The sequence below is a fragment of the Cyanistes caeruleus genome, chromosome 18 (assembly GCF_971803275.1).
Source record: "Cyanistes caeruleus chromosome 18, bCyaCae1.hap1.1, whole genome shotgun sequence".
NCBI classification, from domain to species: Eukaryota; Metazoa; Chordata; class Aves; order Passeriformes; family Paridae; genus Cyanistes; species Cyanistes caeruleus.
In genome coordinates this window covers 2,287,961-2,312,338 of record NC_141718.1, presented here as the reverse complement: position 1 = coordinate 2,312,338, position 24,378 = coordinate 2,287,961, and the positions used below count along the sequence as shown (strand labels likewise).

The window sequence follows — 24,378 nt, the reverse complement described above, 5'->3', positions numbered from 1 at the left end:
CAGAGTTAAAAAAAAAAAAACAAAACAAATTCATAGCAGTAATGCAGTTTCAGTAGATTACTGGTGGTAGAAACTAGCAAAGTAATTCCTACAATTTCAGAGAAATATCTCCAGTTTAGAAGCATTCCTTTCTAGTGGGGCTGTTTTCATGTAAGAAACCCCCCAGCTGCACCTCTCTCCTGATACCCCAAATTTTAAGTCTGAAAAATTCATGGTTGCTCACAACCCAGCAAAAAGCTCCGTGAAACAACAGCAATTGTTTGTCTGTCAGTTTGGACAATGAAAGTTTGACTAGTTTCACTTATTTTGTTTCTGTACAGTAGGAACAAAGCTGCATTGTTCGAAACAAAAGGAATTCTGAACTTCTAGAATTTTTACACTAGAAGTCACTGAATACTAAGGACCAATTTTAGGCTTTGTGCAACTTCCAAGCACCAATGCTGCCTACCCTCCCCATTTTAATTTAGCAAGGAAATTAAATGAGGAAGAAAAAAATTCAGGAGAAGATGTATTGTGATAACTTAAGTTTATTTTCTGTAGCACACATTGGTTAAGCTTAAAACATTATCAGGCTGAACCAGCTCCATAATCTTGCAAGGTAGGAGGCTCCTCAGTTAACACAAGTGAAAGTGACTTTATCAAGCTCTGCAGCTCAGCCTTGGCAATACTATATAAGGACCTGTTTGCCACATCTTCAAACTCTCTGAAAGAAAATACTTATTAAAAAGTTGTGAATATTACAAGCTGTTCCCTGAGCATTTCATCACTCAAAGAACTGTTTTGAGCATGTAGAATCTTGCAGATAAGATTGTCTATGTTTAGTGAGGTAGTCCAATGTCACTGAGCAAGAATCAGCCTATTAAATAAAACTAAAAAAATGTATTTATAAAATTTTGACAGCAGTAATATCTTAATTACTTTCTTTGTATTGAGAAAAAACAAACTGCTGCTATTTCAAGAAGGGCTACCAAATCATATCAAACAATTCTGTAAGGTGCTCCCCTGATGAAGAATATAGCTTAAAACTTTGATAAAGACATGGTTTTGTGATCACTGCACATTATGTAAATAATTCCTGATTTAAAGATACAAAACCAGAATGCCATGTTTCATATCATGTCATGTATCCATGCCAACCTGGCTCACTCTCTCCTTCCATTTTAGCTTTGGTACAAAGAAACAAAACAAAAAAAAAGAAGAAAAAAGATTCTAAAACACATGTCAAGCAACCTGCTCTGTTTCCCCTGAGAAAGAAAATGGTAGAATCCCAAACAATGAAAAGCCTTTTGATTTCTAGGTCTGTGAGTTACACATTGTAACACTGCATGTCTAAAGTGCTTATTTAAAAACCATAATCAATTACAGTATCATAACTTGGTCCAAACCAAACATCACAACCAACCAGGCACTGCTATTCCCAAGCCCCTCAGACACCTGGGCTCTGTGATGCACCCAACTGCAGACCTGGGTGTTAATGCTTGGCTGGGACACAAACAGCATCCAGCAACTTTTGTTCTTTTGCTGGGAAGGTTTATCCCACTGCCTTTTTGAGGAATACTTGTCACCTGAACTGTACTGGAAGCCATTTATAATATCACACAAATACTGGAGTTGTACAGACAAGACAGCTTTGCCCTGCAAATTCTCTGCCTGTCTAAACCAGGAGTTATTATTGACCTGAAAATTTCACATCTCCCTTTGCAGCCTCTCGCAGCAGAGGTGGAAAGGCTGCTGAGCCCCGTCCCACCCAACAGGATTCTCTGGATATCCACGTGGGTTCTGCTCATTTCACAGCTTTTGCCTCCAGAATGCAACCTGGGTAACAGTAAAAAAAAACCTCAACCAACCCAACCCCTTCTGGTCCTCTCCAAGTCACCATCCAATCAAAGAGAAAAACCCTAATTAATGAACTCACTCATCCTTCCATGCCTTAACCTCAAGAGTAGCAGTTAATTTGGCATTCACACGTACAAAGGTGTTCTCACAAAAATCATAACTTAATGCCAATCCTGAAAAAATCATTCCCATTTTTCCAAGGCTGGTTACCACTCAAATCAAAGCTTTCAAGGACACGAGGGACGCTGTGGGGTGCAGCTCTGCCTCAATGCTTTTTAATGACTGTTCTACCGAATTTACAACTGTCATATTGTACAGTCTGCAAATGTGAAATTCACAAGTTTTGAAAATATTAGAAGAATTAACAATGCAATAATTTGGCATGAAATCAGCTTTCAGACTAAAAGGCTGGAGCTGGTAATTTGGCCAGTAGTGAAAGTTTTTAAGAAGTAAAAACTCAAATAAGAGCAGTGTGTGAGCACCAGGACCTTCAGTTTCAGCCTGGGAGCCAGTTCCAGGTATGTCTCAAAGCACCATTACCTATATCCATGACCTGCTTCAATGGCTTTTAGAGTAATTCTCAGTCCATTTTGAAACTAAAGGAGTAGTCTGGACAAAAAGACAAACTGCCCACATTTCATTTCTAAATATTAAGATTGCATACAAATATAACATTTCATGGCTGTGAGGCAGATACAGAATACCACTTCAAATGTCATGCTGTTACACAATTTCAATTCTTGCTTTACAACATCAAGTACAGATTTTCAATACTGAAGAAGGGCAGCTTAAAAAAAATTAATATATGTTTTTAAATAATTTTAATCCAGACACAATGTTGATAGTCTAAAGCCAAACAGTCTACTACTGAGTTAATGTCTAACTTTACACTTGTGCGATTGATCACACTGATTTTTTTTTTTTTTAACTTACTCTGGAGGTTTTTTTTTAACTTACTCTGAACCTAACAGATCAATTAAAGGTTTGGTTTTTTTAAGCATTTACAAAATTTGCCTCATCTTTAACAGGTATCAAACACAGAGAACCAGCCTACAAGGACCTGAAAGAAAGTACGAGAGATCTAATTTATCCTCTCAAATTCAGTGTGGAACCTGGTCAGCTAAAAATAATAAAGAAACAACCTAAAAAAAACCCGGAAGAAAAACCCAAAAGGCCTCTTCCCCATCAGACTGTAGGGGCATTTCTACGTTAAACTATTACTCACCCTAGCAACCTCTGTTTGAGGTGCGCTCGTTAAGAGTCCCTGGACTTTGAGGCCGTCTCTGTCGCCGCGGTTCGGCTCCTCGTGAGCAGCGGGGCCCCGGAGGGCTCGGCCGGGCGGGGAAGCCCCCGGGGGAGGCGACGGGAGAGACTGGGGGGGTCGGCGGCTCCTGCCCCGCCACCTTCCCACCAACACGTGTTCCCGACATAAACTTCCGGGTTGGGCCAGAATCGGCTGCGTAATCCTGTCCCATGCGCGACTTTTTGTTTCCAGACCTTCACCTCTTTAAAGATCCCTTCAACAGCACCGCGACCCCGGGGAAGGGCGGGAGGGCTCCGTCTCACGGCGGCTTTCGGAGCCGCTCCGGCACCATAAATCAAACACCCCCATCCCCCCCGCCTCGTCTCTCCATTTCAAACCTCAACAATCAGCAGCCGCGGAAAGAGCGCACAAAGGCACGGGCCGGGCCGGGGGGGGCTCTGCCCGCACAGAGATGCGGCGGGGGGGCGGCCAAACCCACCGCCGCGCCCGCCCCCGTTAGAGAAGCGCTTCCCCAGAACAGGGGGGGCCCCGCCGCCCGCCCCCACCCGCCCCCGGGAACGAAGTTCGCGGGACAACCGGGGCTCCACCGGGGCGGCGGCGCCGCCTCCCCCGCCCGCCGCGCCACCCCCGGCCCACCGGGACCCCTGCGGGGGCGGCCGCACAACCTTCTGGGGCTGAGGGACCGAGACAGACGCGGAGCCGCTCCCTGCACAACGGGTCCTCCCCGGACACCCCCGCGCCGCCGCCGCGGGCCCCGGTGAAGAGCTGAGGGGAGGAAACCCCCGGGGCGCCCCCAGAACGCGAGGAGCGGCCAAAGGCGGACAAACAGGCGCGGCGCCAAGCAAAAGAGCAGCGTGGGACTTACTCTCTGTCGCGCTCAATCCTCCCGCGGGCTCCTGGAAGTCTCCGCCGCCGGCCCCGCCGCCCGCCGCTTTCTAACTCACAGCCGCCATCTTTGCCCTCCCTCCCCTCACAGGGGAGGGGGGGGCCGGGGGCCGCCCGCACCACGTGACCCGGGCCGCGCCTCCCCCCACCCGCCGCGCCGCGCGCGCTCCCCGCCCACGTGACTCCACCAGCCACCGCCCGCCGCTGGCGCGCGCTCGGCACCACGTGACCCGCCCCCCGCCCGCGAGCTCCTCGATCACGTGGCCGCCGCCGCCGCCGTCTCGCGCCCACCCCCCCCTCCCGCCGCCACCGCCACCGCCGGGCCCTGGCGCGCGTTCCTCGCTCGCCCCCCCGTCACGTGACATGCCGCGCCTCGGTTTTTCCCTGCCCGCAGCAACGGGAAAACAGCAAGTTCCCCGTTCCCTCCCCCAAAAAAATCCCGGTGTATCCACCGTCCTTCAAATAAGCGACGTCCCTGCGGGCGTCCCCCGCCTCAGGGCGGCGGCCGCAGTCGAGCCTTGGCGATCCGGGCCCGGTTCCCGGTAGGGTGGGGGGAGGGGAAGGCGGAGGCGAACGGCTGCGAGCGGTCACGTGACCGAGGCTCTGCAAGATGGCGGCTGCCGGCGAGAACGCGGCAGCGCGGCGGAGCTCTCGCGATGTCTCGCGTTTCTCGCTGCATCACGGGGCGGGAGGGGGTGGGGGAGGCGCCGTGCGCGCGCCCCCGCCTGAGGCGGCGTTGGCGGGAGCGGCCGCGGAGCGGCGGGACCGGCCCAGGCGCGGGGTCAGGCCCCGGGGGCTGTCGGCGTGAGGGGAAACGGTGATATCCCAGCTCATCCCCGCCCGTGATGTGCGTGAATACGTCTCACTTCAGGTGGCCCCCTGGGCCCGTCCCGTCCCTCCACGGTTGGCGGCGCCGAGCACCCCGGTGCGGCCGGTGCCACCGCGCCCTGAGGACGCCGCCACCTCCGCCCCCTCACAGCGCCGGGACTCTGCGGTGTTCCTGCACAGGAACTCCCCCAGGAGAATGCGGGGGAAACATCCCTGCTGCCCTCCCTGGGAATGCCGCCCTGGGGATGTGCCCGGCAGATGAGTTTTCATTTGCTAGTGTTTTACAAGCTGCTAATGTGAAACTTGCTGCTGCAAAAAGTGAAAATCTGGAGACCACTAGTTTCACATTTGGAGACATCTTTTTAGCGCTGGAGGCCCCCAGACAGAAGACGTATTAAAAGAGACAATCTTGCAATAAAATGCTTTTCCAGTTGTGTAAGAACATGAAAATTTGTAAGAACTTTCACACAGAATTGAGTCAGACATAGATGAAGTGTGAGCAATCATGAAATTCCTTCAAATGTTCAGTACTACTCATTCTATCTTGAGCAAGTTTGCTTATTTTACCATTAGGCAAATTTAACAGGGATTATTATAACCAGTAAAGGATTAGACAGATTAAGGCTAAACTATTTAAAGACAAAGCAACGTTAATTAAACTGACTTGAGTAATTCAGATTAATCAGTGATGCTTCAGATGGAGAAAAAGACGACAGAAATGTGGCCAGAGACCAGAAGAACAATTTAAATGACAGCTTTTGTCTTGATTATTGCCCTCTGCACACTTCAAATGAAGGCATAATGAAGTACAGCTCACACGTGCTAAATCGAACTTTAAATCTCAGCACCTTTATACAATCGTGACAAGAAAGGGAGGGTTTCGATATCTTGAGTTGAAAAGGGAGTTACCTGTCAGCGTTTGTGATCATCCTCGACTGGAATAGGTGAGTAATCCCACTGGTGGAAATGCTGCTTTCCATTGGCGTGGAATTAACACACACACACTTGTCTGCAGGACTCTGTTTCCATAGAATTTTGCATGTAATGTACGGGTCTCGCTGCACTTTCTAGTCAGAGATTTTTTATTTTATTATTTTTTTTTAATCATTGGCAGATACAATTCTGAATGTAATTATATTTTATAATCCATGAAATACAGTTAGCACCTACTGGCATTTTATTCTTTGACTTCATAAAATGATATTGCTTAATGTAATACTCAGCATTTACCCCCAGGGATTGTTTTTGCTTGATTTCTAGTGGCTGAAGCACAAATTGTAGGGATTTCATCTTGTGAACGAGAAATTTGTGTAAATGCTGTCATATATTTTGCAAATTGCAAATATGACAGGTGCTGTGTGAGAACTTGCTCTCAGGTGGAAATATTTAACAAGCATCTCCTTGGTATATTCGACAGAAAATGAAACCATGAATTCAAAGATAAAATAAGATTTGTTTTAAACTGGATGAAGCGTTCGTCTAGACCGAAGTGATTTACCTTGAAGAATTTCTTCTCTTTCTGAGCAAATCAACGCCTCGCTCGTTCTTCCATCCCTTCCCCCACAAAACAATTTCACATTTCCGCAGTAAAACGTGGTGCTCCCGGGAGCTGCTCATGCGGCACTACGGGAGAGAATATTTAGGTCACTGGGTTTTAGCGCTGGTTCTAGCGGGAGTCGCGCTGCTCCCTCTGGATTACGGGAGTCGGCAGCACTCCCTTTCCCTGTGTCCTGAGTCACAGAGACGGGTGGCTCCAGCCTCACTCTTTTGGGCTGGAGCCCTTAACATTTGAACTTCATCTCTGGCTTTCGGTCGCCGCCAGCTAAGGGGTAAAGCCAACATGTTTTGCTAATTCACGGTGTGATCCCACCGCGCCGGGAGCAGCGGCCAGTTAGAGATGACGTTGCTTTCTTTGTTGCTCTGGGGAAGAGAATTGCTTGGCTTCCTTTGCCCTCTACTGGTGGCCCGTACGGCTTCGATGCCAACTCGGTTGCTTTGTTTAATATACATATACAAAATAATTATTTAAAATATACAACCCCCAACAGCTGAGCAAAACCACAGTTGAGGGCGTTTCCAGAGCTTTCCCAAGACATTAGGAGGAGTGTTCCCTATTATTGCAAGAAGGAAATCATCTTAGTAATTTATGAAGATTTTTTTTTCCCCCCAGTTTCATCCCAGCTGTGTGATAAGTACAGTGCGAACTGGGGTGGAAAAATCAGAGCAGTGTCTGCTCTGCTGCTTTTGCAGAGAGCTTGGAGTACCTGCCTTGATGGAAGAACACCATGGACATGGATGTTCATGGACATGATACCCAGAGGACATCAGCTGGCTGCAGTTAGGAGTTTACAGGAAAATACCCAGTGCGTTTTGGTTGCCTGTCTGTAAAATTCATGTGCCTGGTGATCGAAGACCCAGACGTAACAAATGACAGTGCCCATGCAGAGCTGGGTTTGTTCTGTTCTCTCCCAAAGTGCCTGAATGCAGAGTTAAAACAAGAAGAGGAGGGGGTGGACTGGAACACTGTGATGTCTTCTGAGACTCCTCTGCAGTCACACTGAATTCCTGTCCTGTGAGCCCCCAGCTGCTCTGGGACAGCTTGGAAAGGACAAGGCCCCAAGTTCTTGTTTAAGATGAGAAGGTTTTTTTTTTCCTGTTCTAAAGGGAAAGGATGATTTTCAGCTGTATCACCAAACCGGCTGTTTATATCACTATGGGAATGCCCAAGAGACAAGCAGCAGCCTGTGGCTACAGATAAGCCTTGGTTGGGAAGCCACCCCCGTGGCGATAGCGCTTGGGTCAGCTCAAGTGCCACCACCCCATGTCCTGAGCACACTCAGGTAGGCCTTGCTGCAGGAGGGGTGACACAGATAAGAAACAAGAGTCAAGCGCTGTTGCTCAATGTAAGTGTTTTGCTTATCATGGAGCACCAAAGTCCTGTGTGGCAATTTCCTGACTTCCATGATGGAATCAACTTGGCATCCATCCAGATCCTGATCCCTGTGTGCTCTTGTCTCATTGCTGTGTTACTCTTTGCCAGTGTACTTTCCTGATTTCAAAGGGTATGTACTAGTCCTGTTGGCAGCTTCTGACCAGGGAATGGATGTTGAAGGCAGCTCCAGCTCTCCTGGTGATAATGACGGCTCTGTCATTTGGCTTTGTAATATTTTAGCTGCCCTCGTTATAGAATGGGGATTTACACAAGGTCTTTGATGCTTCAGTGCAATGCTTGAGTATTATCTTCTCTCCAGGCAAGCTTGGAAGATGGAACTAATACACATAAATTTCAACCAGGGAGATCTAAGCTAAATATTGCGTAAAGCAGCCTAATAATTTCGCCCAGCAGAGCTTTACAATCCCGCCAGGATTAGGAGTCCCCAGTCCCCGCTGCATGGCAGCGGGGGCCGTGTGCCCTGCGGAGAGGTGCAGGAGGGAGGCGGCGTTGCCGGGAGGTGCCGGTGCACCGGCAGAGCGGACGGGGCGGGGGCAGCACCGGAGGGTCCCGCTCCCACGCGCTCCCACCCACGTGGCGCGGCCCGGCCGCGGGAGGGGCAGTCCCTGCCAGACAGCCAATCAGAGCGCTGCCTGCCTTCGGCACGGGCCAATCAGCGCCCAGCGAACACACATTTAAACCCTGTTCCCGGGAGCCACGGCCACCGCGGTGTGACAGGGAGAGGCCGGATTATGGCCCCTCGCACCAATCAGAGGCCTGAACGCGATAATTGGCAGAAGATTAAACCAATGGGGTTGCCAAGGGTAACGCGGCGTCGCTCTGCGGAGCGGTTGGCGGCGGCGGGGACTCCGCGGGGACAGTCGGGGCCGCCCGGCGCGGGGGCTCCGGGGCGCGGGGCCGCCGGCGCCGCCGCCATGGCCGGAGGTGCGCGGGACGGAGCGGGCACGAGCGGAGCGGGGCCGGGGCGCGGCGGGGCCGGCGGGGCTGGGCCCGCGCGGCGCGGGGCATCTCCGCGGCGCGGAAGCTCCTCCTGGGAGGTGCGGGGAGCCGGGGCCGGCGGGACTCCTCCCCCGCGCGGTGTGCGCAGCTCGCCGGGAAGGGGCTGGGCCGCCGCGGCTCGCCCTGCCGCATCCAGCCCTTTAAACATGGCGCAGGCCGCGGTGGCCGGGCGATGACCGCGGGCGGCAGCGCCGGACATGGCTCAGGCGCCGATCTTCCCCCGTTGCTCCTAGGGAAGAACATGCCCAAGACCAGGGCGGGCGGCGTGGAGAAGGCAAGTCCCGAGAGCGCCGAGAGGAAGGGCCCTGGCCGCCCCCGGGCCGGCGGGGTAAGCAGTGCCCGGGCCTGGGCGGGCGGAGCGGGACGGGCGGCTCCCGGGGTCCGCTGTGCCCTCCGCTTCCCCCCGGTGCGGGCGAGCCGGCGTGCGGGCTGCTTTGGGGAGCTGCGGGGCTCGGGCCTTCGGGGGCCCCGCAAATCATTCAGAAATCGTTAACTTCTAAACACCGCCCTACTCTTTCCTTGCTTCCCTATGCCCTACCGCAGACAGGCCCTAGGCTCGGCGTTCCCTCCGTGCCATCTTCCCCGTCCTGTAGTTCTGTCACAGGCAACTGACCGGAGGCTGCTTGTCTCTTTGCATTTAACTCCGAATGGAAAGAATTGTGTCTATTGCATCAAACCCCGGAGCCCCTCAGCAGCCTTTCGTGTGTTTTGCTGTGCTGAGAAAATCTCTGCTCTCCGGGGTCTCAAGGCTGGCACAGACAAAGACGTGGCAGCGGCGTCTCGTTTGCGCCAAGAGCGCAGCAGGCAGGGAGCTGGGAATGAAGGGAGGAAGCTATGCTGGAAAAATAGTTGTTCGTTTCCTGTTCATGGTGTATTCAAAGCCTGAAGGCTCAGCTGGCAGGTGGACTGCAGTTCACTGCTTTGGGCTTTCTCCACAAATGCCTGTATTTAAACTTCTTACTAAATATTGAGGACTTTGAAGCTCAGGGTTCTTTGCTTGCAGTTGTTAAAACCGAGTGTTTTCATAGCGTTTCATGCTTTGAAGCCCCGTTTTTTTAATAAGCAAGTTTAGCCTTTCATAGGCCTTTCAGAAATGTTGGAGGTCAGGGAGTGTCCGTCTGATTTGCTTTTTTTCAGGCTGTTCTATCATAATTGCAATCTTTAGTAAAGTTTATTTGTGGACTAGGATTTGAGCCTTTAGCTGGTCTGATTTTGTGTGAATTATGTACATAGGAAGTTTGTTATTCATGACTACGTTAATAATTAAAATTATCCTATCTGTTCTATTGTGTACTTTGTTTACTTTTTCATTGTCTGTGACTGAAATACTGAGGTATTTGTTTAGTGAGCTATATTTGAGCTATCTTTTTTTAACTACTGGGACCCTTTGTTCCTTGCTTTTCTACAAAAATGGATGCATATTTTTGTTGTTTTAACTGGCTTGCAATGTCTGCAAATTGCTTTTGGTTGAGTCAAACTATAGCCAAGAAAAACTCATTCTGCCCAAGTTGCATCTGTTTGTCCAGACTCTGAGATTTCATGGTTGGGATCCGTGTGCCTGACGTACCCTGCACAGGCAAACATAGCCAGGTGGCAGGAGGCTGTAAAAGCAAAGGTGACAGGACTCCACTAATCTTTGCTAAATTTGACTCTGCTCACTTGTTGGCATCTTGGAGCCTGAGCCTGTGAACAAACCCCAGGCTCTGTGGTGTCTGGCCATGCCAAAGGGTTTTGCCATTTTCCTGACTGGGCTTTGCCCTCTTTAAATGGGCTTTTCTGCCATAAACGACTTTTACACTTTATTTTTGTATCATATAATGGCTAAAAGGATAGCACTCTTTATCTCCTATGCTTTGCTGAGAGGTGTCACTCAAGGTAGTCTGTAAAACTGATTCCTGTGCTGCTTAGTTGAGCATATAATTTACTGCAGCAATATTTGGCACCTCCTGAGAGTAGCTGGGTAGCTCATACCTTTTTGGCTGTGAGCGTTCTGTACTGGGCCTGGACAATTTTTGCTGCGTTATTCATATTTTTTTTGGCTTGTGCTCTTTGAGGCCGCCTTCCTCCACAGGAGCTCCGGCTTGGGGTTTGTGTTTTTTTTAGCACCAAAGTTCATTCTGTGAAGCACAAGGGTGGAGGCTGGAGTTAGCTATGACTACCCCATCCTGCCACATTTTATGCGAAAGCTCTCTTGGACTGAGAGCTTGCATTAGTTAAGTTCTCAGAGTGCTCAGCACTGTTATGTTTTTACTTAGAAATCACAACCTCAGTGAGGGTGATGCTTCAAACAGTGTAATTTGCAGCAGCACAATCACCTGTCAGCCCTGGTTGCTGCAAACTGTTGGGGATGCCAACCTGAAGTTCCTGGAATCTCTGCTAAGCTGATTTTTTGTGTGGGTCTGTTTTAGGAGAATGTGTTTATTGGTCAATCCAAAATCTACAGCTACCTGAATCCCAACAAAGCTCCTGGTGCTCGCCCCCCGCTTCAAGAAGAAAACTCTGTCATGTATCACGAGGTGAAATGTCAGGGCAAAACACTAAAGGAAACCTACAGGAAAGGAGCTGGTAAGATTGAGCTTTGGATTGCTTATCTTGGTGAATGTGCCCCCACCACCCCCAATTCTAACATTTTTAACAAGAAATAAAAGCCCAAATTGTGGATGCTCAGTGCCAGGCTTCACAGCTGTGACTAGAAGCACAGGCTTCTGGTAGTGACTAGAAATGGGAATGTTCAGTAAGTTTATGAAGGGCAAGAAGATCCATCTGGCTTGTGTTTAAAGGTGCATTTAACAGCCATGGTAATTTGTCAAAGCACTGTGATGCAAACACTTTTAGCAAGCAGGTATTTTAAGTCCCATTTGACGCAGGGAATGACAGGCTTTCTGGAGACTTGGAGCCTTTAGTTCCTAATTTGGCTCCCCAGTTTTGACAAGGAAGTGAAGATGGCTTTAGCTTGTCCCACTGCTGAGGCCTTGCAGCTGTGCTTCTTTTCTCCAGTGAGACTGAAACATCTGTCTCAGCAGATGGGACTGCTAAACCTGATGATTTACTCTACATAAAAACGTTATTTGGCTTTAAAACACACTCACCTACCTCCTGTCTAAAGAGGAGGATGTGGTTGTATTGGGGTAGGATGTAAAAAGACAAGTAAATGTTGGTTGTGGGGAGTGTAGATTTCTTGTCACTGCCAGCCCTTTAGCTCCCATGGATTTAGCCTGGGTGGCATTGGTCACTTGGTACCAACATCTGCAGTTGCTGAGCAGTGCAGGGTCATTGCCATCCTTTTCCTCTCAGTTGGCAGAACTATAAACCACTGCAATTCATTTAAAGCACTTAGGTATAGTTGGCCCTAAGTTCAGAGTCTTACTCAGTTTCCTTGTCACCAGGAAAAAAGAATGGTGGCAAAATAGTTGAAGGTGCTGTGAAACCAGAAGACCAGAAGGATAAGGAAGGTGGGTGCAATCCTTCAGTGCCCTCTTTTGATCAAAACCAAGAAACTGTGGAAACCCAGAAGACTCCACTGCCTGCAGACTGTGCTGAGGAGGCCAATGCAAAGCCAGCTCAGAAGAAGATGGTTAAAGCAAAACGAGGACCAAGGAAAAAGTAAGTGATTGGTGGAATTGTGAAAAGACAGCTCTTTGTATTCTCAAGAATATCACCTTTTAAAAACCCTAAAATAGCATCCAGGTACCTTACTTTGCAGAGGACTTGTTTGTCTTGTAAGCAAGGTTAGGGTGTTCTATTGTTCTATCACAAGTGAAGTATTTTCTGGTCACCTATGGAAAAAAGAAAGTTAATGAGCCATTAAGACCTACTTTCCTGTGGACAAATGAGAATGTGTCTTGTCAGAAACAGAGCAGTTGGAGGTTTCCTGGCTGAGCTGATACCCTTTCTCATGGTATCAGAGTAATGTGACCTAACATTAATGAATTCCTTGCCAAGCAGTTTTCATGACCTAAATTTTCGAGTGCCTTCTGGCAAGGCACACAGGGGGCCCCAGACTTGTAATGTGACCTTCAGTTGATTTCCAACGACATCACACTTTTATTGTTCAAGAATTAGTACTGGAGTAATGGAAATAGTGTGGGGAAGAAAAGGGGATGCAGCTGTGGTTTTAAGCTAAGAGCAAGGGTAAAAAACACTAATTCATGTGGATCACTTTTCAGCTTACTAAGCTGAAATAAAAATTTCTTGCACATAACTTTGCTCTAGAGGTGTAACTTAACAAGTAGTCTGAAATATGTTGTGTTCTCTTTCTCACTCCTTAGAACACAAGGGAGAGCACCAAACCGAAAAGTGACAGATTATTACCCAGTTAGAAGAAGTTCCAGGAAGAGCAAATCTGAATTGGAGGTAGTGCTTCTTGTTAAAATGACATTACTTATAACATGTCTGATTAGCTGATAATTTGGGGAAGTGTGTAACTATCTGTAAATGGTTTCCATTTCAAATGGAGTAATTGTAATTGAAATATTGTTAAGAACATGCTTAAGATTTGGAAATGCTGGTCCAGTTTAGGATCTAGCTTTTTATGTATTTTGGGGGGCAGAAATCTCTCTCTCTCTTCCATCCAGTTTGCTGGAAATATGAGATGGTTTGGAACAATGAGTATCACTGGTTGGTTATTTCCTTCCAGCTCTAGAATAATAGCTACAAAAACTATCAACAACATTGTGGTTTTGTTTGTTCTTGTTTATTCTGCAGACTGAGGAAAGGAGGAAAATAGATGAGCTGATTACAAGTGGGAAAGAAGAAGGAATGAAGGTAACTGCAGTGCCAACCCAAGTAGTCATGTACTGTTTATTTTACAGTATCTTGATGTTAATCTGTGTAAACAGAGTACCAGAATTCAGTCTTGGGACCCTGTGATTCTCTGATGAAACTGCAGGAAAGCTGGAACACACAGTCCTTCCTTTTGAGTGAGCAGTGTTGATCTCTGAAGGATGTGTATGTGCAGTCTCAGTTATAAATACTGAGGGGGCTTTAAGGTCTTCACAGAAATGCACTCCTAAGTTCTTTGATTGGAAGACACTGTGTCCAGCTACCCAGTAACTGAGAGTGTGTCCCAAACTCATCCTGCATTTTTTCCACAGTGCCAAACATTGTGCTTCTATCTGCTTCATTCTGCAGCTTTTGTCTGCAGTACACACAAATTCCCTTTTACAGCATCTTTTTAATGACAAATCATTTCCAAGTAATCAGCGTATCTGCAATGATGTAAATCAGCTGGGAAATGAGAAAGTATTTTCTTTTCAACTCAACAGATTGATTACATTGATGGCAAAGGGAGAGGAGTAATTGCTACTAAACATTTTAATCGAGGAGAATTTGTGGTTGAATATCATGGGGATCTCATCGAGATCACTGATGCCAAGAAACGAGAGGCTGTGTATGCTCAAGACCCATCCACAGGCTGCTACATGTACTATTTCCAGTACCTCAGCAAAACCTACTGGTAAGCTCAGGTTTCCATCATGAATGCTGCTGATTCTTTTCTTGTTTTCATGCAAATTTTTTTGTTTTTAATGGGAACTTTGAATTATGAAATCTTTTTGAGCATTGATCCATGGTCTGAGAGCCTCCTATATGTCTGGGCTATGAGGAATGGTAGGTGATTCAAAGCCTTGTTCTGTCTACTTGATGAGGATGAGGCTTGTAGTTCTGCAGTGGTCTTCTGCCTAAATTTATCCTCTTGTAAAATTAACTCCTTTATCTGAGTTGCGAGGAGCTGGTTTGGAAAGCAAGGAAGGACAGACTCTGACTTTGACTGGGTGTCCTTGTTTCTCCAGTCTCTGACACCCACTTCAATTCAAGCTTTATAATTTGTTTCACATCTAGATTCTGCTATTCCTGGAAACAGGCAGCTCAAACAGTCCAAAGGTTTTGATTTCTGGGTTTTGTGCTAACTTAAAAATCTCACAAAGTTGTTTCAGTTTCCTTGCCTTGCCATATTGTGGCTATCTATTTAATCATGATTGTTCTGTGATGTAACATGATAATGTTCTGTTTCTCCTTAATTTTTCAAGACTTGTGTGGATTCCTCCTTTGTCTGATTTGCACTTTGGGCTTTGTCCACAAACGTGCCCCTGTCCCAGGCGCAATCCCACCTTCTGTTCTTGCTCTTTCAGTGTCGATGCTACGAAAGAAACAAATCGTCTGGGAAGGCTCATTAATCACAGCAAGTGTGGCAATTGTCAGACCAAGCTCCACGACATCGATGGTGTGCCTCATCTCATCCTCATAGCTTCCAGGGACATTAAGGCAGGTGAAGAACTGTTGTACGACTATGGAGACAGAAGCAAAGCTTCCATAGAAGCTCACCCGTGGCTGAAACACTAATTCATCTTCCTTGTTTTGGGGTTTTTATTTTTGGACTGAGTGTTCTACAAGGAGTCAGTGAATTTTGTTTTCCTGCCCTCACTTCTCTCAGCTTTCTTAGTGGATGGCTTATGGTCTTCCAAGCTCCTTAAAAACTGCCTTTTTGCTTTGCAGTATTTAAATACCTATTACAGTTTTCCAGGCAGGCTTGAGTAATTGATCTTAGATTGCCAAAACTTTTATATCATAAAAGGAAAACCCTCCTTAAAATTTGAATGCTTCTGCATAGTGACCAGTGCCACTTGAGTAGTGAAAGACTTGCACAGAAACTTAATCACTGGGGTTGTGCTTCTGCTTTTGCAAGGAAATCTCACACTCCTCTTTGGGGTGCTGAACTTGGCTTTATGACAGAAGTACTGCTGTACTCTGGCTTGGTCATTCAGTGGCTTGACTGCCTGTCAGACTGCTTTTCACAGCCCAGTGCTGACAGGCTGTTCTGAGATGGATGCTACTGTCATTCTCAAATAATATGTGGTAGGAATCCAGTTTCTCCTGTGTCATACATTCTGTTGGCAGTGAACTTCAAATGCACTGGCACTGAGGGAAAAGGATGGTTGGATTGGCTGTTTCCTTTGGAGAAGTGACTCCCAGCCAAATGAGGATGAATCTTGATAGACTGGGTTGATACTGATTACAGATGTGAAGATAGAACTTCACAATGAGAATCAATGTTTGACATTTACTTGTTTTCTAAACTTTGAGAAGGTACCTTTTTTATAATTGATGGCTGATTCTTGGAGGTGTCTCCCAGAGGATTTTAAAGAAGTAAAAGCTCTCTCCAAAAATTTTTATATTACCTTCCTATGCTAATTAGCCACATCAGAAGCTATTTATTTACTGTGAATGCTTGAAGTAGAGCATAGTGGTTCCGAAAATAGGAGTCATCTTCATATGCAGCTTCAAACTGTAGTGATGGAGTTCATGCAGTGAAGAAAGTAGATTCCTTATTGCCTGGTCCTGTAGGTCTGTCCAGCACGGTCTGGTCCCACTGTCTCACAGGGGAGTCGAGCGCTTGGCATCTCGTGGATGTTTGGAACGTTACTGTTGGAGAGCCAAATCTGGGATATAGGCAGGCAATACAATGCAGGTCCTTTATGTTAAAGATGAATTCTTACCAGTTGGAATTTTTGCCAAGGCAGGCTTGGCATGTGTGTAGATGAAAATGGCTGTGAGCCATCAGCCACGCTTGCTGCTGGAAGATGTCAGCAAGGGATCTGTGGCTCTGTTAATGTCTTCTATTCCTCATGTCTTGAAGGCTGCTGCTGTTCCAGCTGAATGCCCTCTAGACAATCTTATGCTTGCCTATGTGATAGGTCAGATAGCAACAACATCCTGGTTGTGTGCTCCAGCAGCAAGAGAGGTGGCTTAGTGATGTATTTTTTAAATTAAAAACTTGAAGACAATGTCTCTGTAAAATAAAGAATATATTTATTATTGATGAAACGGCTGCTATACTACCTGTCTCCATTGCAGTTCATGAGCATTTTGAAAGAAAGCTGTGAAAATCATTAGCTATTAAATGCTTTATATTATATACTGCTTCACACAAGGCAAACTCGTCAGAGCAAGCCTGGGTATTTTCCCATTTCTGAAGAATTAACTGGAGACCTGTTACATGTACTGAGTTTCAGGTAAGCCTTGTTGGTCAACTTGTCTGAGTTGGCACAGATTTTTTTCTGGTCTCAGTAACAGAGACCTCAGTAATGTGTACATGTCCTGTTAAACTAGAGCACTTCCCTTAAGTCAAAATTGGAATTAATTTTTTTGGTTTATTTTATTTAAACATTTACTTGTTCTCTATCAGGTTGAATAGCTTAAAACCTCTGTACTTCAGCATCACTTTTGTAAACAAGGAAGGGGAAAGATCTCCCTGTTTTACATAAAAAGAAAATGTCTTCTCTGAAAGCTTGACTGGTAATTGAGTAGCACTGCGTTGGAGGATGGAAATAAAGCTCATGTTGCACTGCATATGTATCCTTTACTTTTCTAGGAACACCTATAGAGATCTATAGATCAATCTCAATGTAATTCTCACAGGAATGTGTCATTTGGATGTTTTTTCTTCCTCTGTGCCTCACAGGAAGGCTTCATCTCCTAACAAGGTGTCAGGGAAAGATACCCTTGGGTTGGGAGCTAAACTGCTTTTTTTTAAAGGAGATTGGAAAATCCATCCCTGGATAAACCATGGAAGAGGATGGAATTCAGGTCACATGTAAGCATCTCTCTTGAGCTCAGAGGCACATCCTGGCTGTCGCTGATTGTTTGTTTCTTTGTTTAATTTTTCTGTGCACAAAGCCTCTGCTCAAGCAATGCAGTAACTGCCTTCCCTGCTGCCATGCTCTAGAAAATGCACAATGAGGGCATGGCCAAGGCTTATTGATATTTTGAAGATGGCAATAGGATTCCAGTGGTTCTGTGCCCTAGCTCAACCAGTTGGCTCAGGTCAGCCATCTGTGGTGTGGCCTTGCTAACAGACAGTTGTTCCTGACCTCAGAAGAGAGGTTGCAGCTCTGCCTTCTGCTGAGCCACATTCACATTGTGCAGCTGAGCAGATGTGTGAAGTGTCCTATATTTTTCATGCTGCCAGTGTAGGAGAGGGAATCAAAAGACTTCAGAGCCTGCTTTTATTTCTGAAGAGAGTAAGATCACAGTTTGATACCTGTCACTGCTTCTTTTATGTCTCTTCAGACTTTTCTGCTCTGGATATTCTACCTTTCTAAATAGAGAACCTAATTGGTGTCTTTCAAGCTTCTTTTCCCACTCCTCTGTTTGCCCTATATGCTTCCACTGGTGCTAAATCTCATTACTGGGGCCAATACACAGCTTGTGGCAGGTGATTGAAAGAACAGAGCTTATGCAAAACAGCTACCTACCACAGGAGACTTTCAGCAGTCAAAAATTAAATGTTTGGCGCATCTGTTCCAGTCTGAGCACTGCCTGCACCTCAGTCCTTCATGTGGGCAGAGCCAAATTGCTTTTCTTCCTTTGCTGTGCTTTTCTCCACCGTTCATCTCACCTCCAACCAACCACTTGTGAATGGTATGTCTCTTATCTTCATCTTCTGAAATCATTTGTGTTGAATGTTTTGATAGCTGGACAGGGTCAGTATGCTGTAGTACAGATCATCACAGGCTCTCTTAATAAGAATAAACCCCAGCTTTGTATAAACATTTTATTTTCTACATGTGGGTAACGTCTGACAGTACGAAATACAAAAATTGTTTCTGAAAAAGCAGAGTAAAATCTATTCTGAAAGAATATTATACAACATGATGTTAATGAGATTGCTCATTCTCTACAGCAGGAGTGATGCTGCTGCTTCCAATCATTGTCTTTCCCAACGCCTCTGAGGCTCATCAGTGCCATTCTCACCAGCAGCAGTGAAGTCCTTTAGGATGCTCATTTTCCATGTTTAAAAGAAAACCTAAAATAAAAGGGAAAAAATCAATAGCAGAAAGGAAACAATAATGTACAACTGGGAAACAAGGAACAGGCAGGGGGCTGGCCCTGTCAATGTGCTATTTTGGGAGACTTTAGGGACAGACCCTGAGCTGTGGGTTTTGTGTACAATGTAAACAAAGCCTGAGGCCAGCCAGGGTGCTCCCACAGCACAGCCCTGAGGGGCTGGCAGGGGAGGAAAGTATTGAATCATTTTGCTCAGGAATGCTTGTTTTTCCTAGGGAAAAAAAGTGACTCCCTGCTTGCCTGGGTGGAGGTTGCTTTCCTGTGCAGTGCTTTTTCCCCAGGAAGAGATTGCTTTATCTGGTTTTTAACTTTACATGGAGAACAGAAAACAATATCCAGCCAACTAGGCTAAAGTTCAGCATCCATCCCTGGCTTCACTGCACACAGTGGGTCATATTCTTACAAATTCTGCCCCAAAATCTGCAGACAAACTTACAGACGTTTGATGATTGTCTTCTCTTCACTGTCCTTGCTGGTGCCAGCACTTCTGCCACTGACTTCTTTTTCCAGTTCTTCAGTTTGGTCCCTTTTCTGTGAAATGATCCCACTGGCAAAGGAAATGGTTTTGTTTATTTTTTTTTTTGCGGGTTTGTGCAGAATGTGACAGTTAGACCACTCACAGGGCAGCTGGGACATGGGTGAATGAATGTTCTTAGGACAGGGATGGCAGCCCAGCCTCTCTTCCTTGTAGTGAACTGAAAATAATGAATTATTATCCCTAAATACAGCAGTGTAATGGTGCCAGGGTTATGCTTTAATGAGAACACTAAAAAAGTAACAAACTGACTTCTCCACAGAGAAAAAATGGCAAATCATAATGAGGGTGAAAGGGAAGTGTAATCACACTTGGATTTGTGAAAAAATCCAAGGATAAAAGGAGGGTGTGGACACAAATGGTGAACTTCTGCAGGGGTGGATGTGTGGTACCTCCAGCGCAGGCACCCAGGCTCACACCAGGCCTGGGAACAGATGGGAGATTCCCAACTCCCCTGCAAGGCAGGTGCCCGTTCCTCTTTCCACCCTACAGAGGAGAGAAGAAAGGCTTTGCCTCAGCTGTAGATTTTGCCATCCTACTTCAGTGTTTCTACACTCCAGAAGTTATAACCGCCTACTCCAGGCAGCAGTTTCAGTTTGACCAAAGGGTGTTTTCCCTGCCTGGAAAGGGGCTAGATTTTCCCAGCCTGCACACTCAGTGTTTTCACAGCGTGTCCTGAGCTGACCTCAGTCCTTTGGAGAGCTCAGTGGATCAAAGCCTGTGACTGCAGTAGCTGCAGGCGAAGAGTAGCCAAGCAACACTCAACTGGATTCAGAAATAAAAACACAGAGCACTTAAAAACTGGTGTGATACCATCACGGGGTAATTCTGAGGCAGACTCTCCTCTTGGACAAATGACACAAAGAGCTGTTGGGTGACACTGCAGAGTTTCAACATTCACATGGTAATTTCTATGCAGAAACCATGATGAAAAATGCAGCCCCCAAACACCACCAGTCACTTGGAGCCAGTCTCTGAGATGTTTGTTACCTTGTGCTTATACAGTGCTTATTTCCAATGTGTACAAGGCATTTTAGAACATATATTTATCCTCTACTGCATAATTACTCTTTACTACAATTACAATTAGGATTTTATGTGACTGTTTAGAGGGAAAATGGGTTTTGGCTTAAGCTGTAACACTGTATGAGGAGATTTAAGTGTAACTTCTTGGCTTAACCTGCCTGTTACAGACAAGGCAAAGGGCAGGTTCCCTGTATCCAGGAGGGTGCTGCTGAGATATCCTAACTGAAATCTAATGTGCTCAGATATTTTGTCTCTAGATTAAGAAGGAATTTCTTGACCCAAAGAGTTTATAATCCAGCCTGATGAGAGGGTGCAGAAGTTGGGGTGAATTAATTTGTAGCACCAAGATCAAGACCCTTCCCACATCCCACCCTTTGACTCACACCGACTCTCCCTAGAACAAAAACCAAACCCTTCTCTGAAGTCAACTCTTTGCACAGTTCAAGAGCCTCTGTTGGAAGTCTTAAAAACCCCACAGTTGATCATGAACGATGAAAGAGCTCAATATTCTGTTTCTAGATCAGTGCCATACCCCTGTGGGAGCGAAGGAGTGGAGAGCAACCAGCATCGTGCTGCAGGAGGAAGGAAACTTTGACTAAAGCTGAGCTGGAAACCCCCTGTGCTCTTTGGTATGTAGTGTGGCTTTAGACAGTGTGTGTGCAACTGCTGTGACTGCACAGATGAATTCCTGTGCACGAGAAGCCAGCCTGGATGTGGAGTGGGAGTTAACTGTGCATAGGCTGAGAGTGGGACAATTATGGGAACAGGCTGAGAACCGTGCAGAGGAAAAGGGAGTTTGGTTTTTAAATCATGTTGCATAGAGACTTCATTGCTCTCCCATTTTTTCTTTGGTCACTTACATGCCTGGACAGTGCCTATCTTGACCTAGGGGCCCAAACCTTCAAGACTCTCACCTGAGAAGCTTCCCAGACATGAAGCACTTGTTATTAGTAGTGTTTGTTCTCTGCTGACTTCAAGCTTTACCTTTTATAGCACTGTAACTCCTCTTGCACCACCAGAAGCTGAGCTTTCAGCTGGTTCCTCTCCTGCAATACATCTCGGAGCTCTTGTAAAGTGAACCGGGGCCGGTTGGGGTCCGTGAGGTCTATCACCATTTGATCTGGTCCAAGGCTGGGCTGTAAAATTAACAGCAGAGGATCTTGTAACCTTTCAGAAAAACTCAGCATTCAGAGAGTAAAATATCTGGATTTTATAAATATGGAATTTTTAGAACTAGTATGAATTTATCACTATCCTGATTTATTTTTTTTTCCAAGCAGTTAATTATAGTTCTTCATACTTCTGGAATTCCTTCTATTCTTACTTCTTTATTAATTCATACTTCTGTATTCCCTTAGTGACTGTTCCCCAGCCAAGCATAGGCCACAACTGTGACAGGCTCTGACCACAGTTAAAAGCAAAGTCTCTGTCCAAAAGAGTTTGCAATTTAGTTGTCAAGAAGATGCTGTTATCAGATTGTTCTCAGATGATGAGGCAGGCTGAGCCATCTAATGCCACACTAAAATTCTAAAACCTTTGTAGTAATCAAGACATCCATTTCCCTCACACCAGTGTTTGCATACAGTTGTCTCTATGGTGCCGGTGCTGTGCAAGAGCTGAACACGGTGGGTTTGTACTCTGAACTCTGTGCGTGTCTGCACAACTTTGCTGGGTCAGTCACTGCAGTGAAACTGCAGCGAGGAATCCACAGCGCTGCGACCCGTAACCACCCCGAAGGAACGCGCCTCAAGGCTTTCATGGCCAAAGACGGGAAGTGACTTTGTGAGGCTCGTCCTGCTCAAACAAAAGAGACCACAAACATCGGCCGGCCCATCTGGTGTGGTTCTGGGTGCGCTCCGCCACCCGCGCGTGGTGGAAGGGACCCGTGTCCCGTGTGTGTCCCCTGTGCCGGGCCGTGTCCCCTGTGCCGGGCCGTGTCCCCTGTGCCGGGCCGTGTCCCCTGTGCCCGGCCGTGTCCCCTGTGCCCGGCCGTGTCCCGCACCCACCTGCGGGGCGCTCCCGTGGGCCGCCGCCCGCAGCTGCTCCAGCTCCCGCCGGAGGCTGTCCCGCTCCCGCCGGAGCTGCTCCTCGGCCACGCTGCTCTCGCTCACCAGCGCCTCCAGCATCTCCAGCACCCTGACGATCCTGAACTGCAGCCGGGCGCGGGTGGCGGGCAGCTGCGGCCCGGCGCGGAGCTGCAGCAGGTCCCGACCCACCACGGAGGAGATGTCGTAGACATCCGCGGCTGTCAGCTGGAACGGGCTCTTCTCCAGAGCGCTCTCCGGGCCGCCATCCTCCTCCTCCTCATCCTCCTCCTCCAGCTCCTCCTCCCCGTCCCGGCCCCGCTCCATGCCCGCCGCACTCCGGCGCTCCCTCCCAGCCGGCCCGGGCGGCGCTGCCGGCGGGGCCGCGGGCGGAGCGGCCCCTCCCGCCCCCGGCGCTCCCATGGCGGCGGCCGCGGCCCCGCGCCGCTTCCCGCCCGGCCCCTTCCCCTGAGGAGACACCGCCTGCTCTCCGCTGCCGGTAAGAGACGGGAGGCTCTCCGGCAGCCCCGGGAACCAGCACCGAGGCGGGTGAACGCGTCGGCCTTTCCGCAGCGCCACGTCCGCCTAGGCGGCTCCGGGAGCGAGGCGTGGGGACTGGCGGGCTCCGGGGCTGAAATGGGCCCCGGCGGGAGCGGCTGCGGCTCCTCCGGCCCGGTGGATCGGCCTCTGCCCGCCGGGAGAGCCGCACCGGGCGGGTGAGGGGACAGGCGGCGGCGGGAGCGGGGCTGAGAGGCCTCCTCGGGCCGGGCCGGGCCCACAGGGGAAGGCCGGGGCCCCTCAGGCCGGGGTAGGCCAGGGGAGGATCCGGCTCCACGACACAACTCTGTCCCGGCACGTGGACTCAACCAGCAGCGACGCGGCTGGTTCATTTTCGTGTGTCTCAGTTTGGGGGACTTTGGATGAGCACGCAGCGCAGTGGTGCTGGAAGCGCTTCTGGCTGTTCCTGACACAGCCGTGAGCCTGTGCCGTGTGTTGTTCCCCACCAGACAATGGCTGACTGGGCCCCCATAGCGAAGGAGTACGATCCCCTCAAGGCTGGCAGCATCGATGGCACGGACGAGGAGCCCCACGACCGGGCCATATGGCGGGCGATGCTGGCACGGTACGTACCCAACAAGGGCATCACGGGAGATCCTCACCTCACTCTCTTCGTGGCAAGGCTCAATCTTCAGACCACAGAAGAGAAGTTAAAGGAGGTTTTTTCACGCTATGGAGACATCAGAAAGATCCGTCTGGTTCGAGACCTCGTCACAGGATTTTCCAAGGGGTACGCATTCATTGAGTACAAAGAGGAGCGTGCACTCCTGAAGGCCCACAGGGATGCCAACAGGCTGGTCATCGACCAACATGAGATCTTTGTAGACTTTGAACTGGAAAGAACTCTCAAAGGATGGATTCCCCGGAGGCTTGGGGGTGGGTTTGGAGGCAAAAAAGAATCCGGGCAGCTGCGGTTCGGAGGACGGGACAGACCTTTCCGAAAGCCCATCAATTTGCCAAACATGAAAAATGATTTCTATGGAGAAGGACCATCAGAGAAAAGAAACTGGTCTCGTGAGGGAACAAGGGACTGGAGAACAAGGGACCGGGACCATGAGAGGAGCAGGGACAAACGCTGGCCAGAAAGGGAGAGGTCGTGGGCTTGGGGTGACAGTGAGAGAGACAGGGACTCCAAGGAGGAGAGGAGCAGGGGGAGGGAAAGGAAGGACAGAGACAGGAAGGACAGGGATAGAGACCGGAGCAGGGACAGGGACAGCAAGAAGCTAAGAGATGATGATAAGCATCGATAGGTGACCGTGCTTTGTCCTGGGTGTGTGTGACCTACCCTTATGGCAGCTCACAGCATTCCCAGAACAAGCTGTGGTGTTGCCACCTTGTGCCTGTGACTGCTGCCAGCAGCTCTCTGTAGTTTGGTTCCTAATGCAGTTCAGATGTGTCTTGAATTGTTCTTTAGAGAAAATAAACTTTTGTATTAATGTTTTTGAACTGGTGGGTGCTGTAAGAAATGCACAGGCATTCCACTGAGCCAAGCACACGGCTTGTCTGGCTGCCTGGGTGAGGGGTTATCTGTGGGCCAGATGTCCATGTGTTCCTTATGTGGAGACACAGACAGATCCATAGGCTGCATCCCCAAGAGTGGATTCTATTACTTTCCACAAAAAAAAGG

At 48.1% G+C, this 24,378-nt stretch overlaps 4 protein-coding genes across 17 annotated transcripts in view; 2 read left to right on the top strand and 2 right to left on the bottom strand.

Moving 5' to 3' along the window:
- Nucleotides 1-4,198, bottom strand: part of SBNO1 (strawberry notch homolog 1) — a 30,947-nt gene extending 26,749 nt beyond the window's left edge. For 2 of the 4 annotated variants that reach the window (XM_086855267.1, XM_086855269.1), the window contains exon 1: nucleotides 3,062-3,677. The gene's annotated coding sequence lies outside the window, so the exon portion shown is untranslated. Of the gene's footprint in view, nucleotides 1-3,061; nucleotides 3,678-3,965 lie in introns of those variants that run through there. The other 2 variants (XM_086855268.1, XM_086855270.1) reach the window with 2 other exon arrangements.
- Nucleotides 4,199-4,678: 480 nt separating this feature from the next.
- Nucleotides 4,679-20,919, top strand: KMT5A (lysine methyltransferase 5A). 8 transcript variants are annotated; one of them, XM_086855327.1, is made up of 9 exons: nucleotides 8,483-8,690; nucleotides 8,999-9,093; nucleotides 11,174-11,330; nucleotides 12,152-12,368; nucleotides 13,034-13,118; nucleotides 13,470-13,529; nucleotides 14,030-14,220; nucleotides 14,894-15,026; nucleotides 20,689-20,919. In XM_086855327.1, the coding sequence occupies exons 1-9, from the start codon at nucleotides 8,498-8,500 to the stop codon at nucleotides 20,815-20,817; spliced, it is 1,260 nt and encodes a 419-aa protein (XP_086711453.1). In that variant the 5' UTR covers nucleotides 8,483-8,497; the 3' UTR covers nucleotides 20,818-20,919. The 8 variants fall into 8 exon arrangements, with proteins under 8 accessions (XP_086711462.1, XP_086711460.1, XP_086711461.1 ...); XM_086855334.1 differs by lacking the exons at nucleotides 8,483-8,690; nucleotides 20,689-20,919 and adding an exon at nucleotides 4,713-5,757 and having other exon boundaries at nucleotides 14,894-17,111; XM_086855335.1 differs by lacking the exon at nucleotides 20,689-20,919 and having other exon boundaries at nucleotides 8,468-8,569; nucleotides 8,999-9,039; nucleotides 14,894-17,111.
- RILPL2 (Rab interacting lysosomal protein like 2) lies at nucleotides 18,302-22,616 on the bottom strand. Of its 3 annotated transcripts, none has more exons than XM_086855346.1 (4): nucleotides 22,176-22,616; nucleotides 21,154-21,305; nucleotides 19,045-19,155; nucleotides 18,302-18,567 (listed from the first exon to the last, which is right to left on the bottom strand). In XM_086855346.1, the coding sequence occupies exons 1-4, from the start codon at nucleotides 22,614-22,616 to the stop codon at nucleotides 18,543-18,545; spliced, it is 729 nt and encodes a 242-aa protein (XP_086711472.1). In that variant the 3' UTR covers nucleotides 18,302-18,542. The 3 variants fall into 3 exon arrangements, with proteins under 3 accessions (XP_086711472.1, XP_086711474.1, XP_086711473.1); XM_086855348.1 differs by having other exon boundaries at nucleotides 22,281-22,616; XM_086855347.1 differs by lacking the exon at nucleotides 18,302-18,567 and adding an exon at nucleotides 19,536-19,629 and having other exon boundaries at nucleotides 19,079-19,155.
- SNRNP35 (small nuclear ribonucleoprotein U11/U12 subunit 35) lies at nucleotides 20,714-24,197 on the top strand. Of its 2 annotated transcripts, none has more exons than XM_023937239.2 (2): nucleotides 20,714-20,798; nucleotides 23,201-24,197. In XM_023937239.2, exon 2 carries the CDS (start codon nucleotides 23,204-23,206, stop codon nucleotides 23,999-24,001), a length of 798 nt encoding a protein of 265 aa, XP_023793007.2. In that variant the 5' UTR covers nucleotides 20,714-20,798; nucleotides 23,201-23,203; the 3' UTR covers nucleotides 24,002-24,197. The 2 variants fall into 2 exon arrangements, with proteins under 2 accessions (XP_023793007.2, XP_086711471.1); XM_086855345.1 differs by lacking the exon at nucleotides 20,714-20,798 and adding an exon at nucleotides 22,555-22,692.
- The last annotated feature ends 181 nt before the right edge of the window (nucleotides 24,198-24,378 follow it).

What these genes read in the sequence shown, in the direction of transcription:
- KMT5A (XM_086855327.1), top strand. Translation starts at nt 8,498, where the DNA reads ATGGCCCCTCGCACCAATCAGAGGCCTGAACGCGATAATTGGCAGAAG. An exon ending in AAACGAGGACCAAGGAAAAA is followed by an intron (nt 12,369 to 13,033) that starts GTAAGTGATTGG and finishes CTCACTCCTTAG; the next exon opens with AACACAAGGGAGAGCACCAA. An exon ending in GGAAAGAAGAAGGAATGAAG is followed by an intron (nt 13,530 to 14,029) that starts GTAACTGCAGTG and finishes TCAACTCAACAG; the next exon opens with ATTGATTACATTGATGGCAA.
- RILPL2 (XM_086855346.1), bottom strand. Translation starts at nt 22,616, where the DNA reads ATGGGAGCGCCGGGGGCGGGAGGGGCCGCTCCGCCCGCGGCCCCGCCG. An exon ending in GAGTTACAGTGCTATAAAAG is followed by an intron (nt 19,156 to 21,153) that starts GTAAAGCTTGAA and finishes TTCCTTTGCCAG; the next exon opens with TGGGATCATTTCACAGAAAA. An exon ending in AAGACAATCATCAAACGTCT is followed by an intron (nt 18,568 to 19,044) that starts GTAAGTTTGTCT and finishes CTTTTATTTTAG; the next exon opens with GTTTTCTTTTAAACATGGAA.
- SNRNP35 (XM_023937239.2), top strand. Translation starts at nt 23,204, where the DNA reads ATGGCTGACTGGGCCCCCATAGCGAAGGAGTACGATCCCCTCAAGGCT.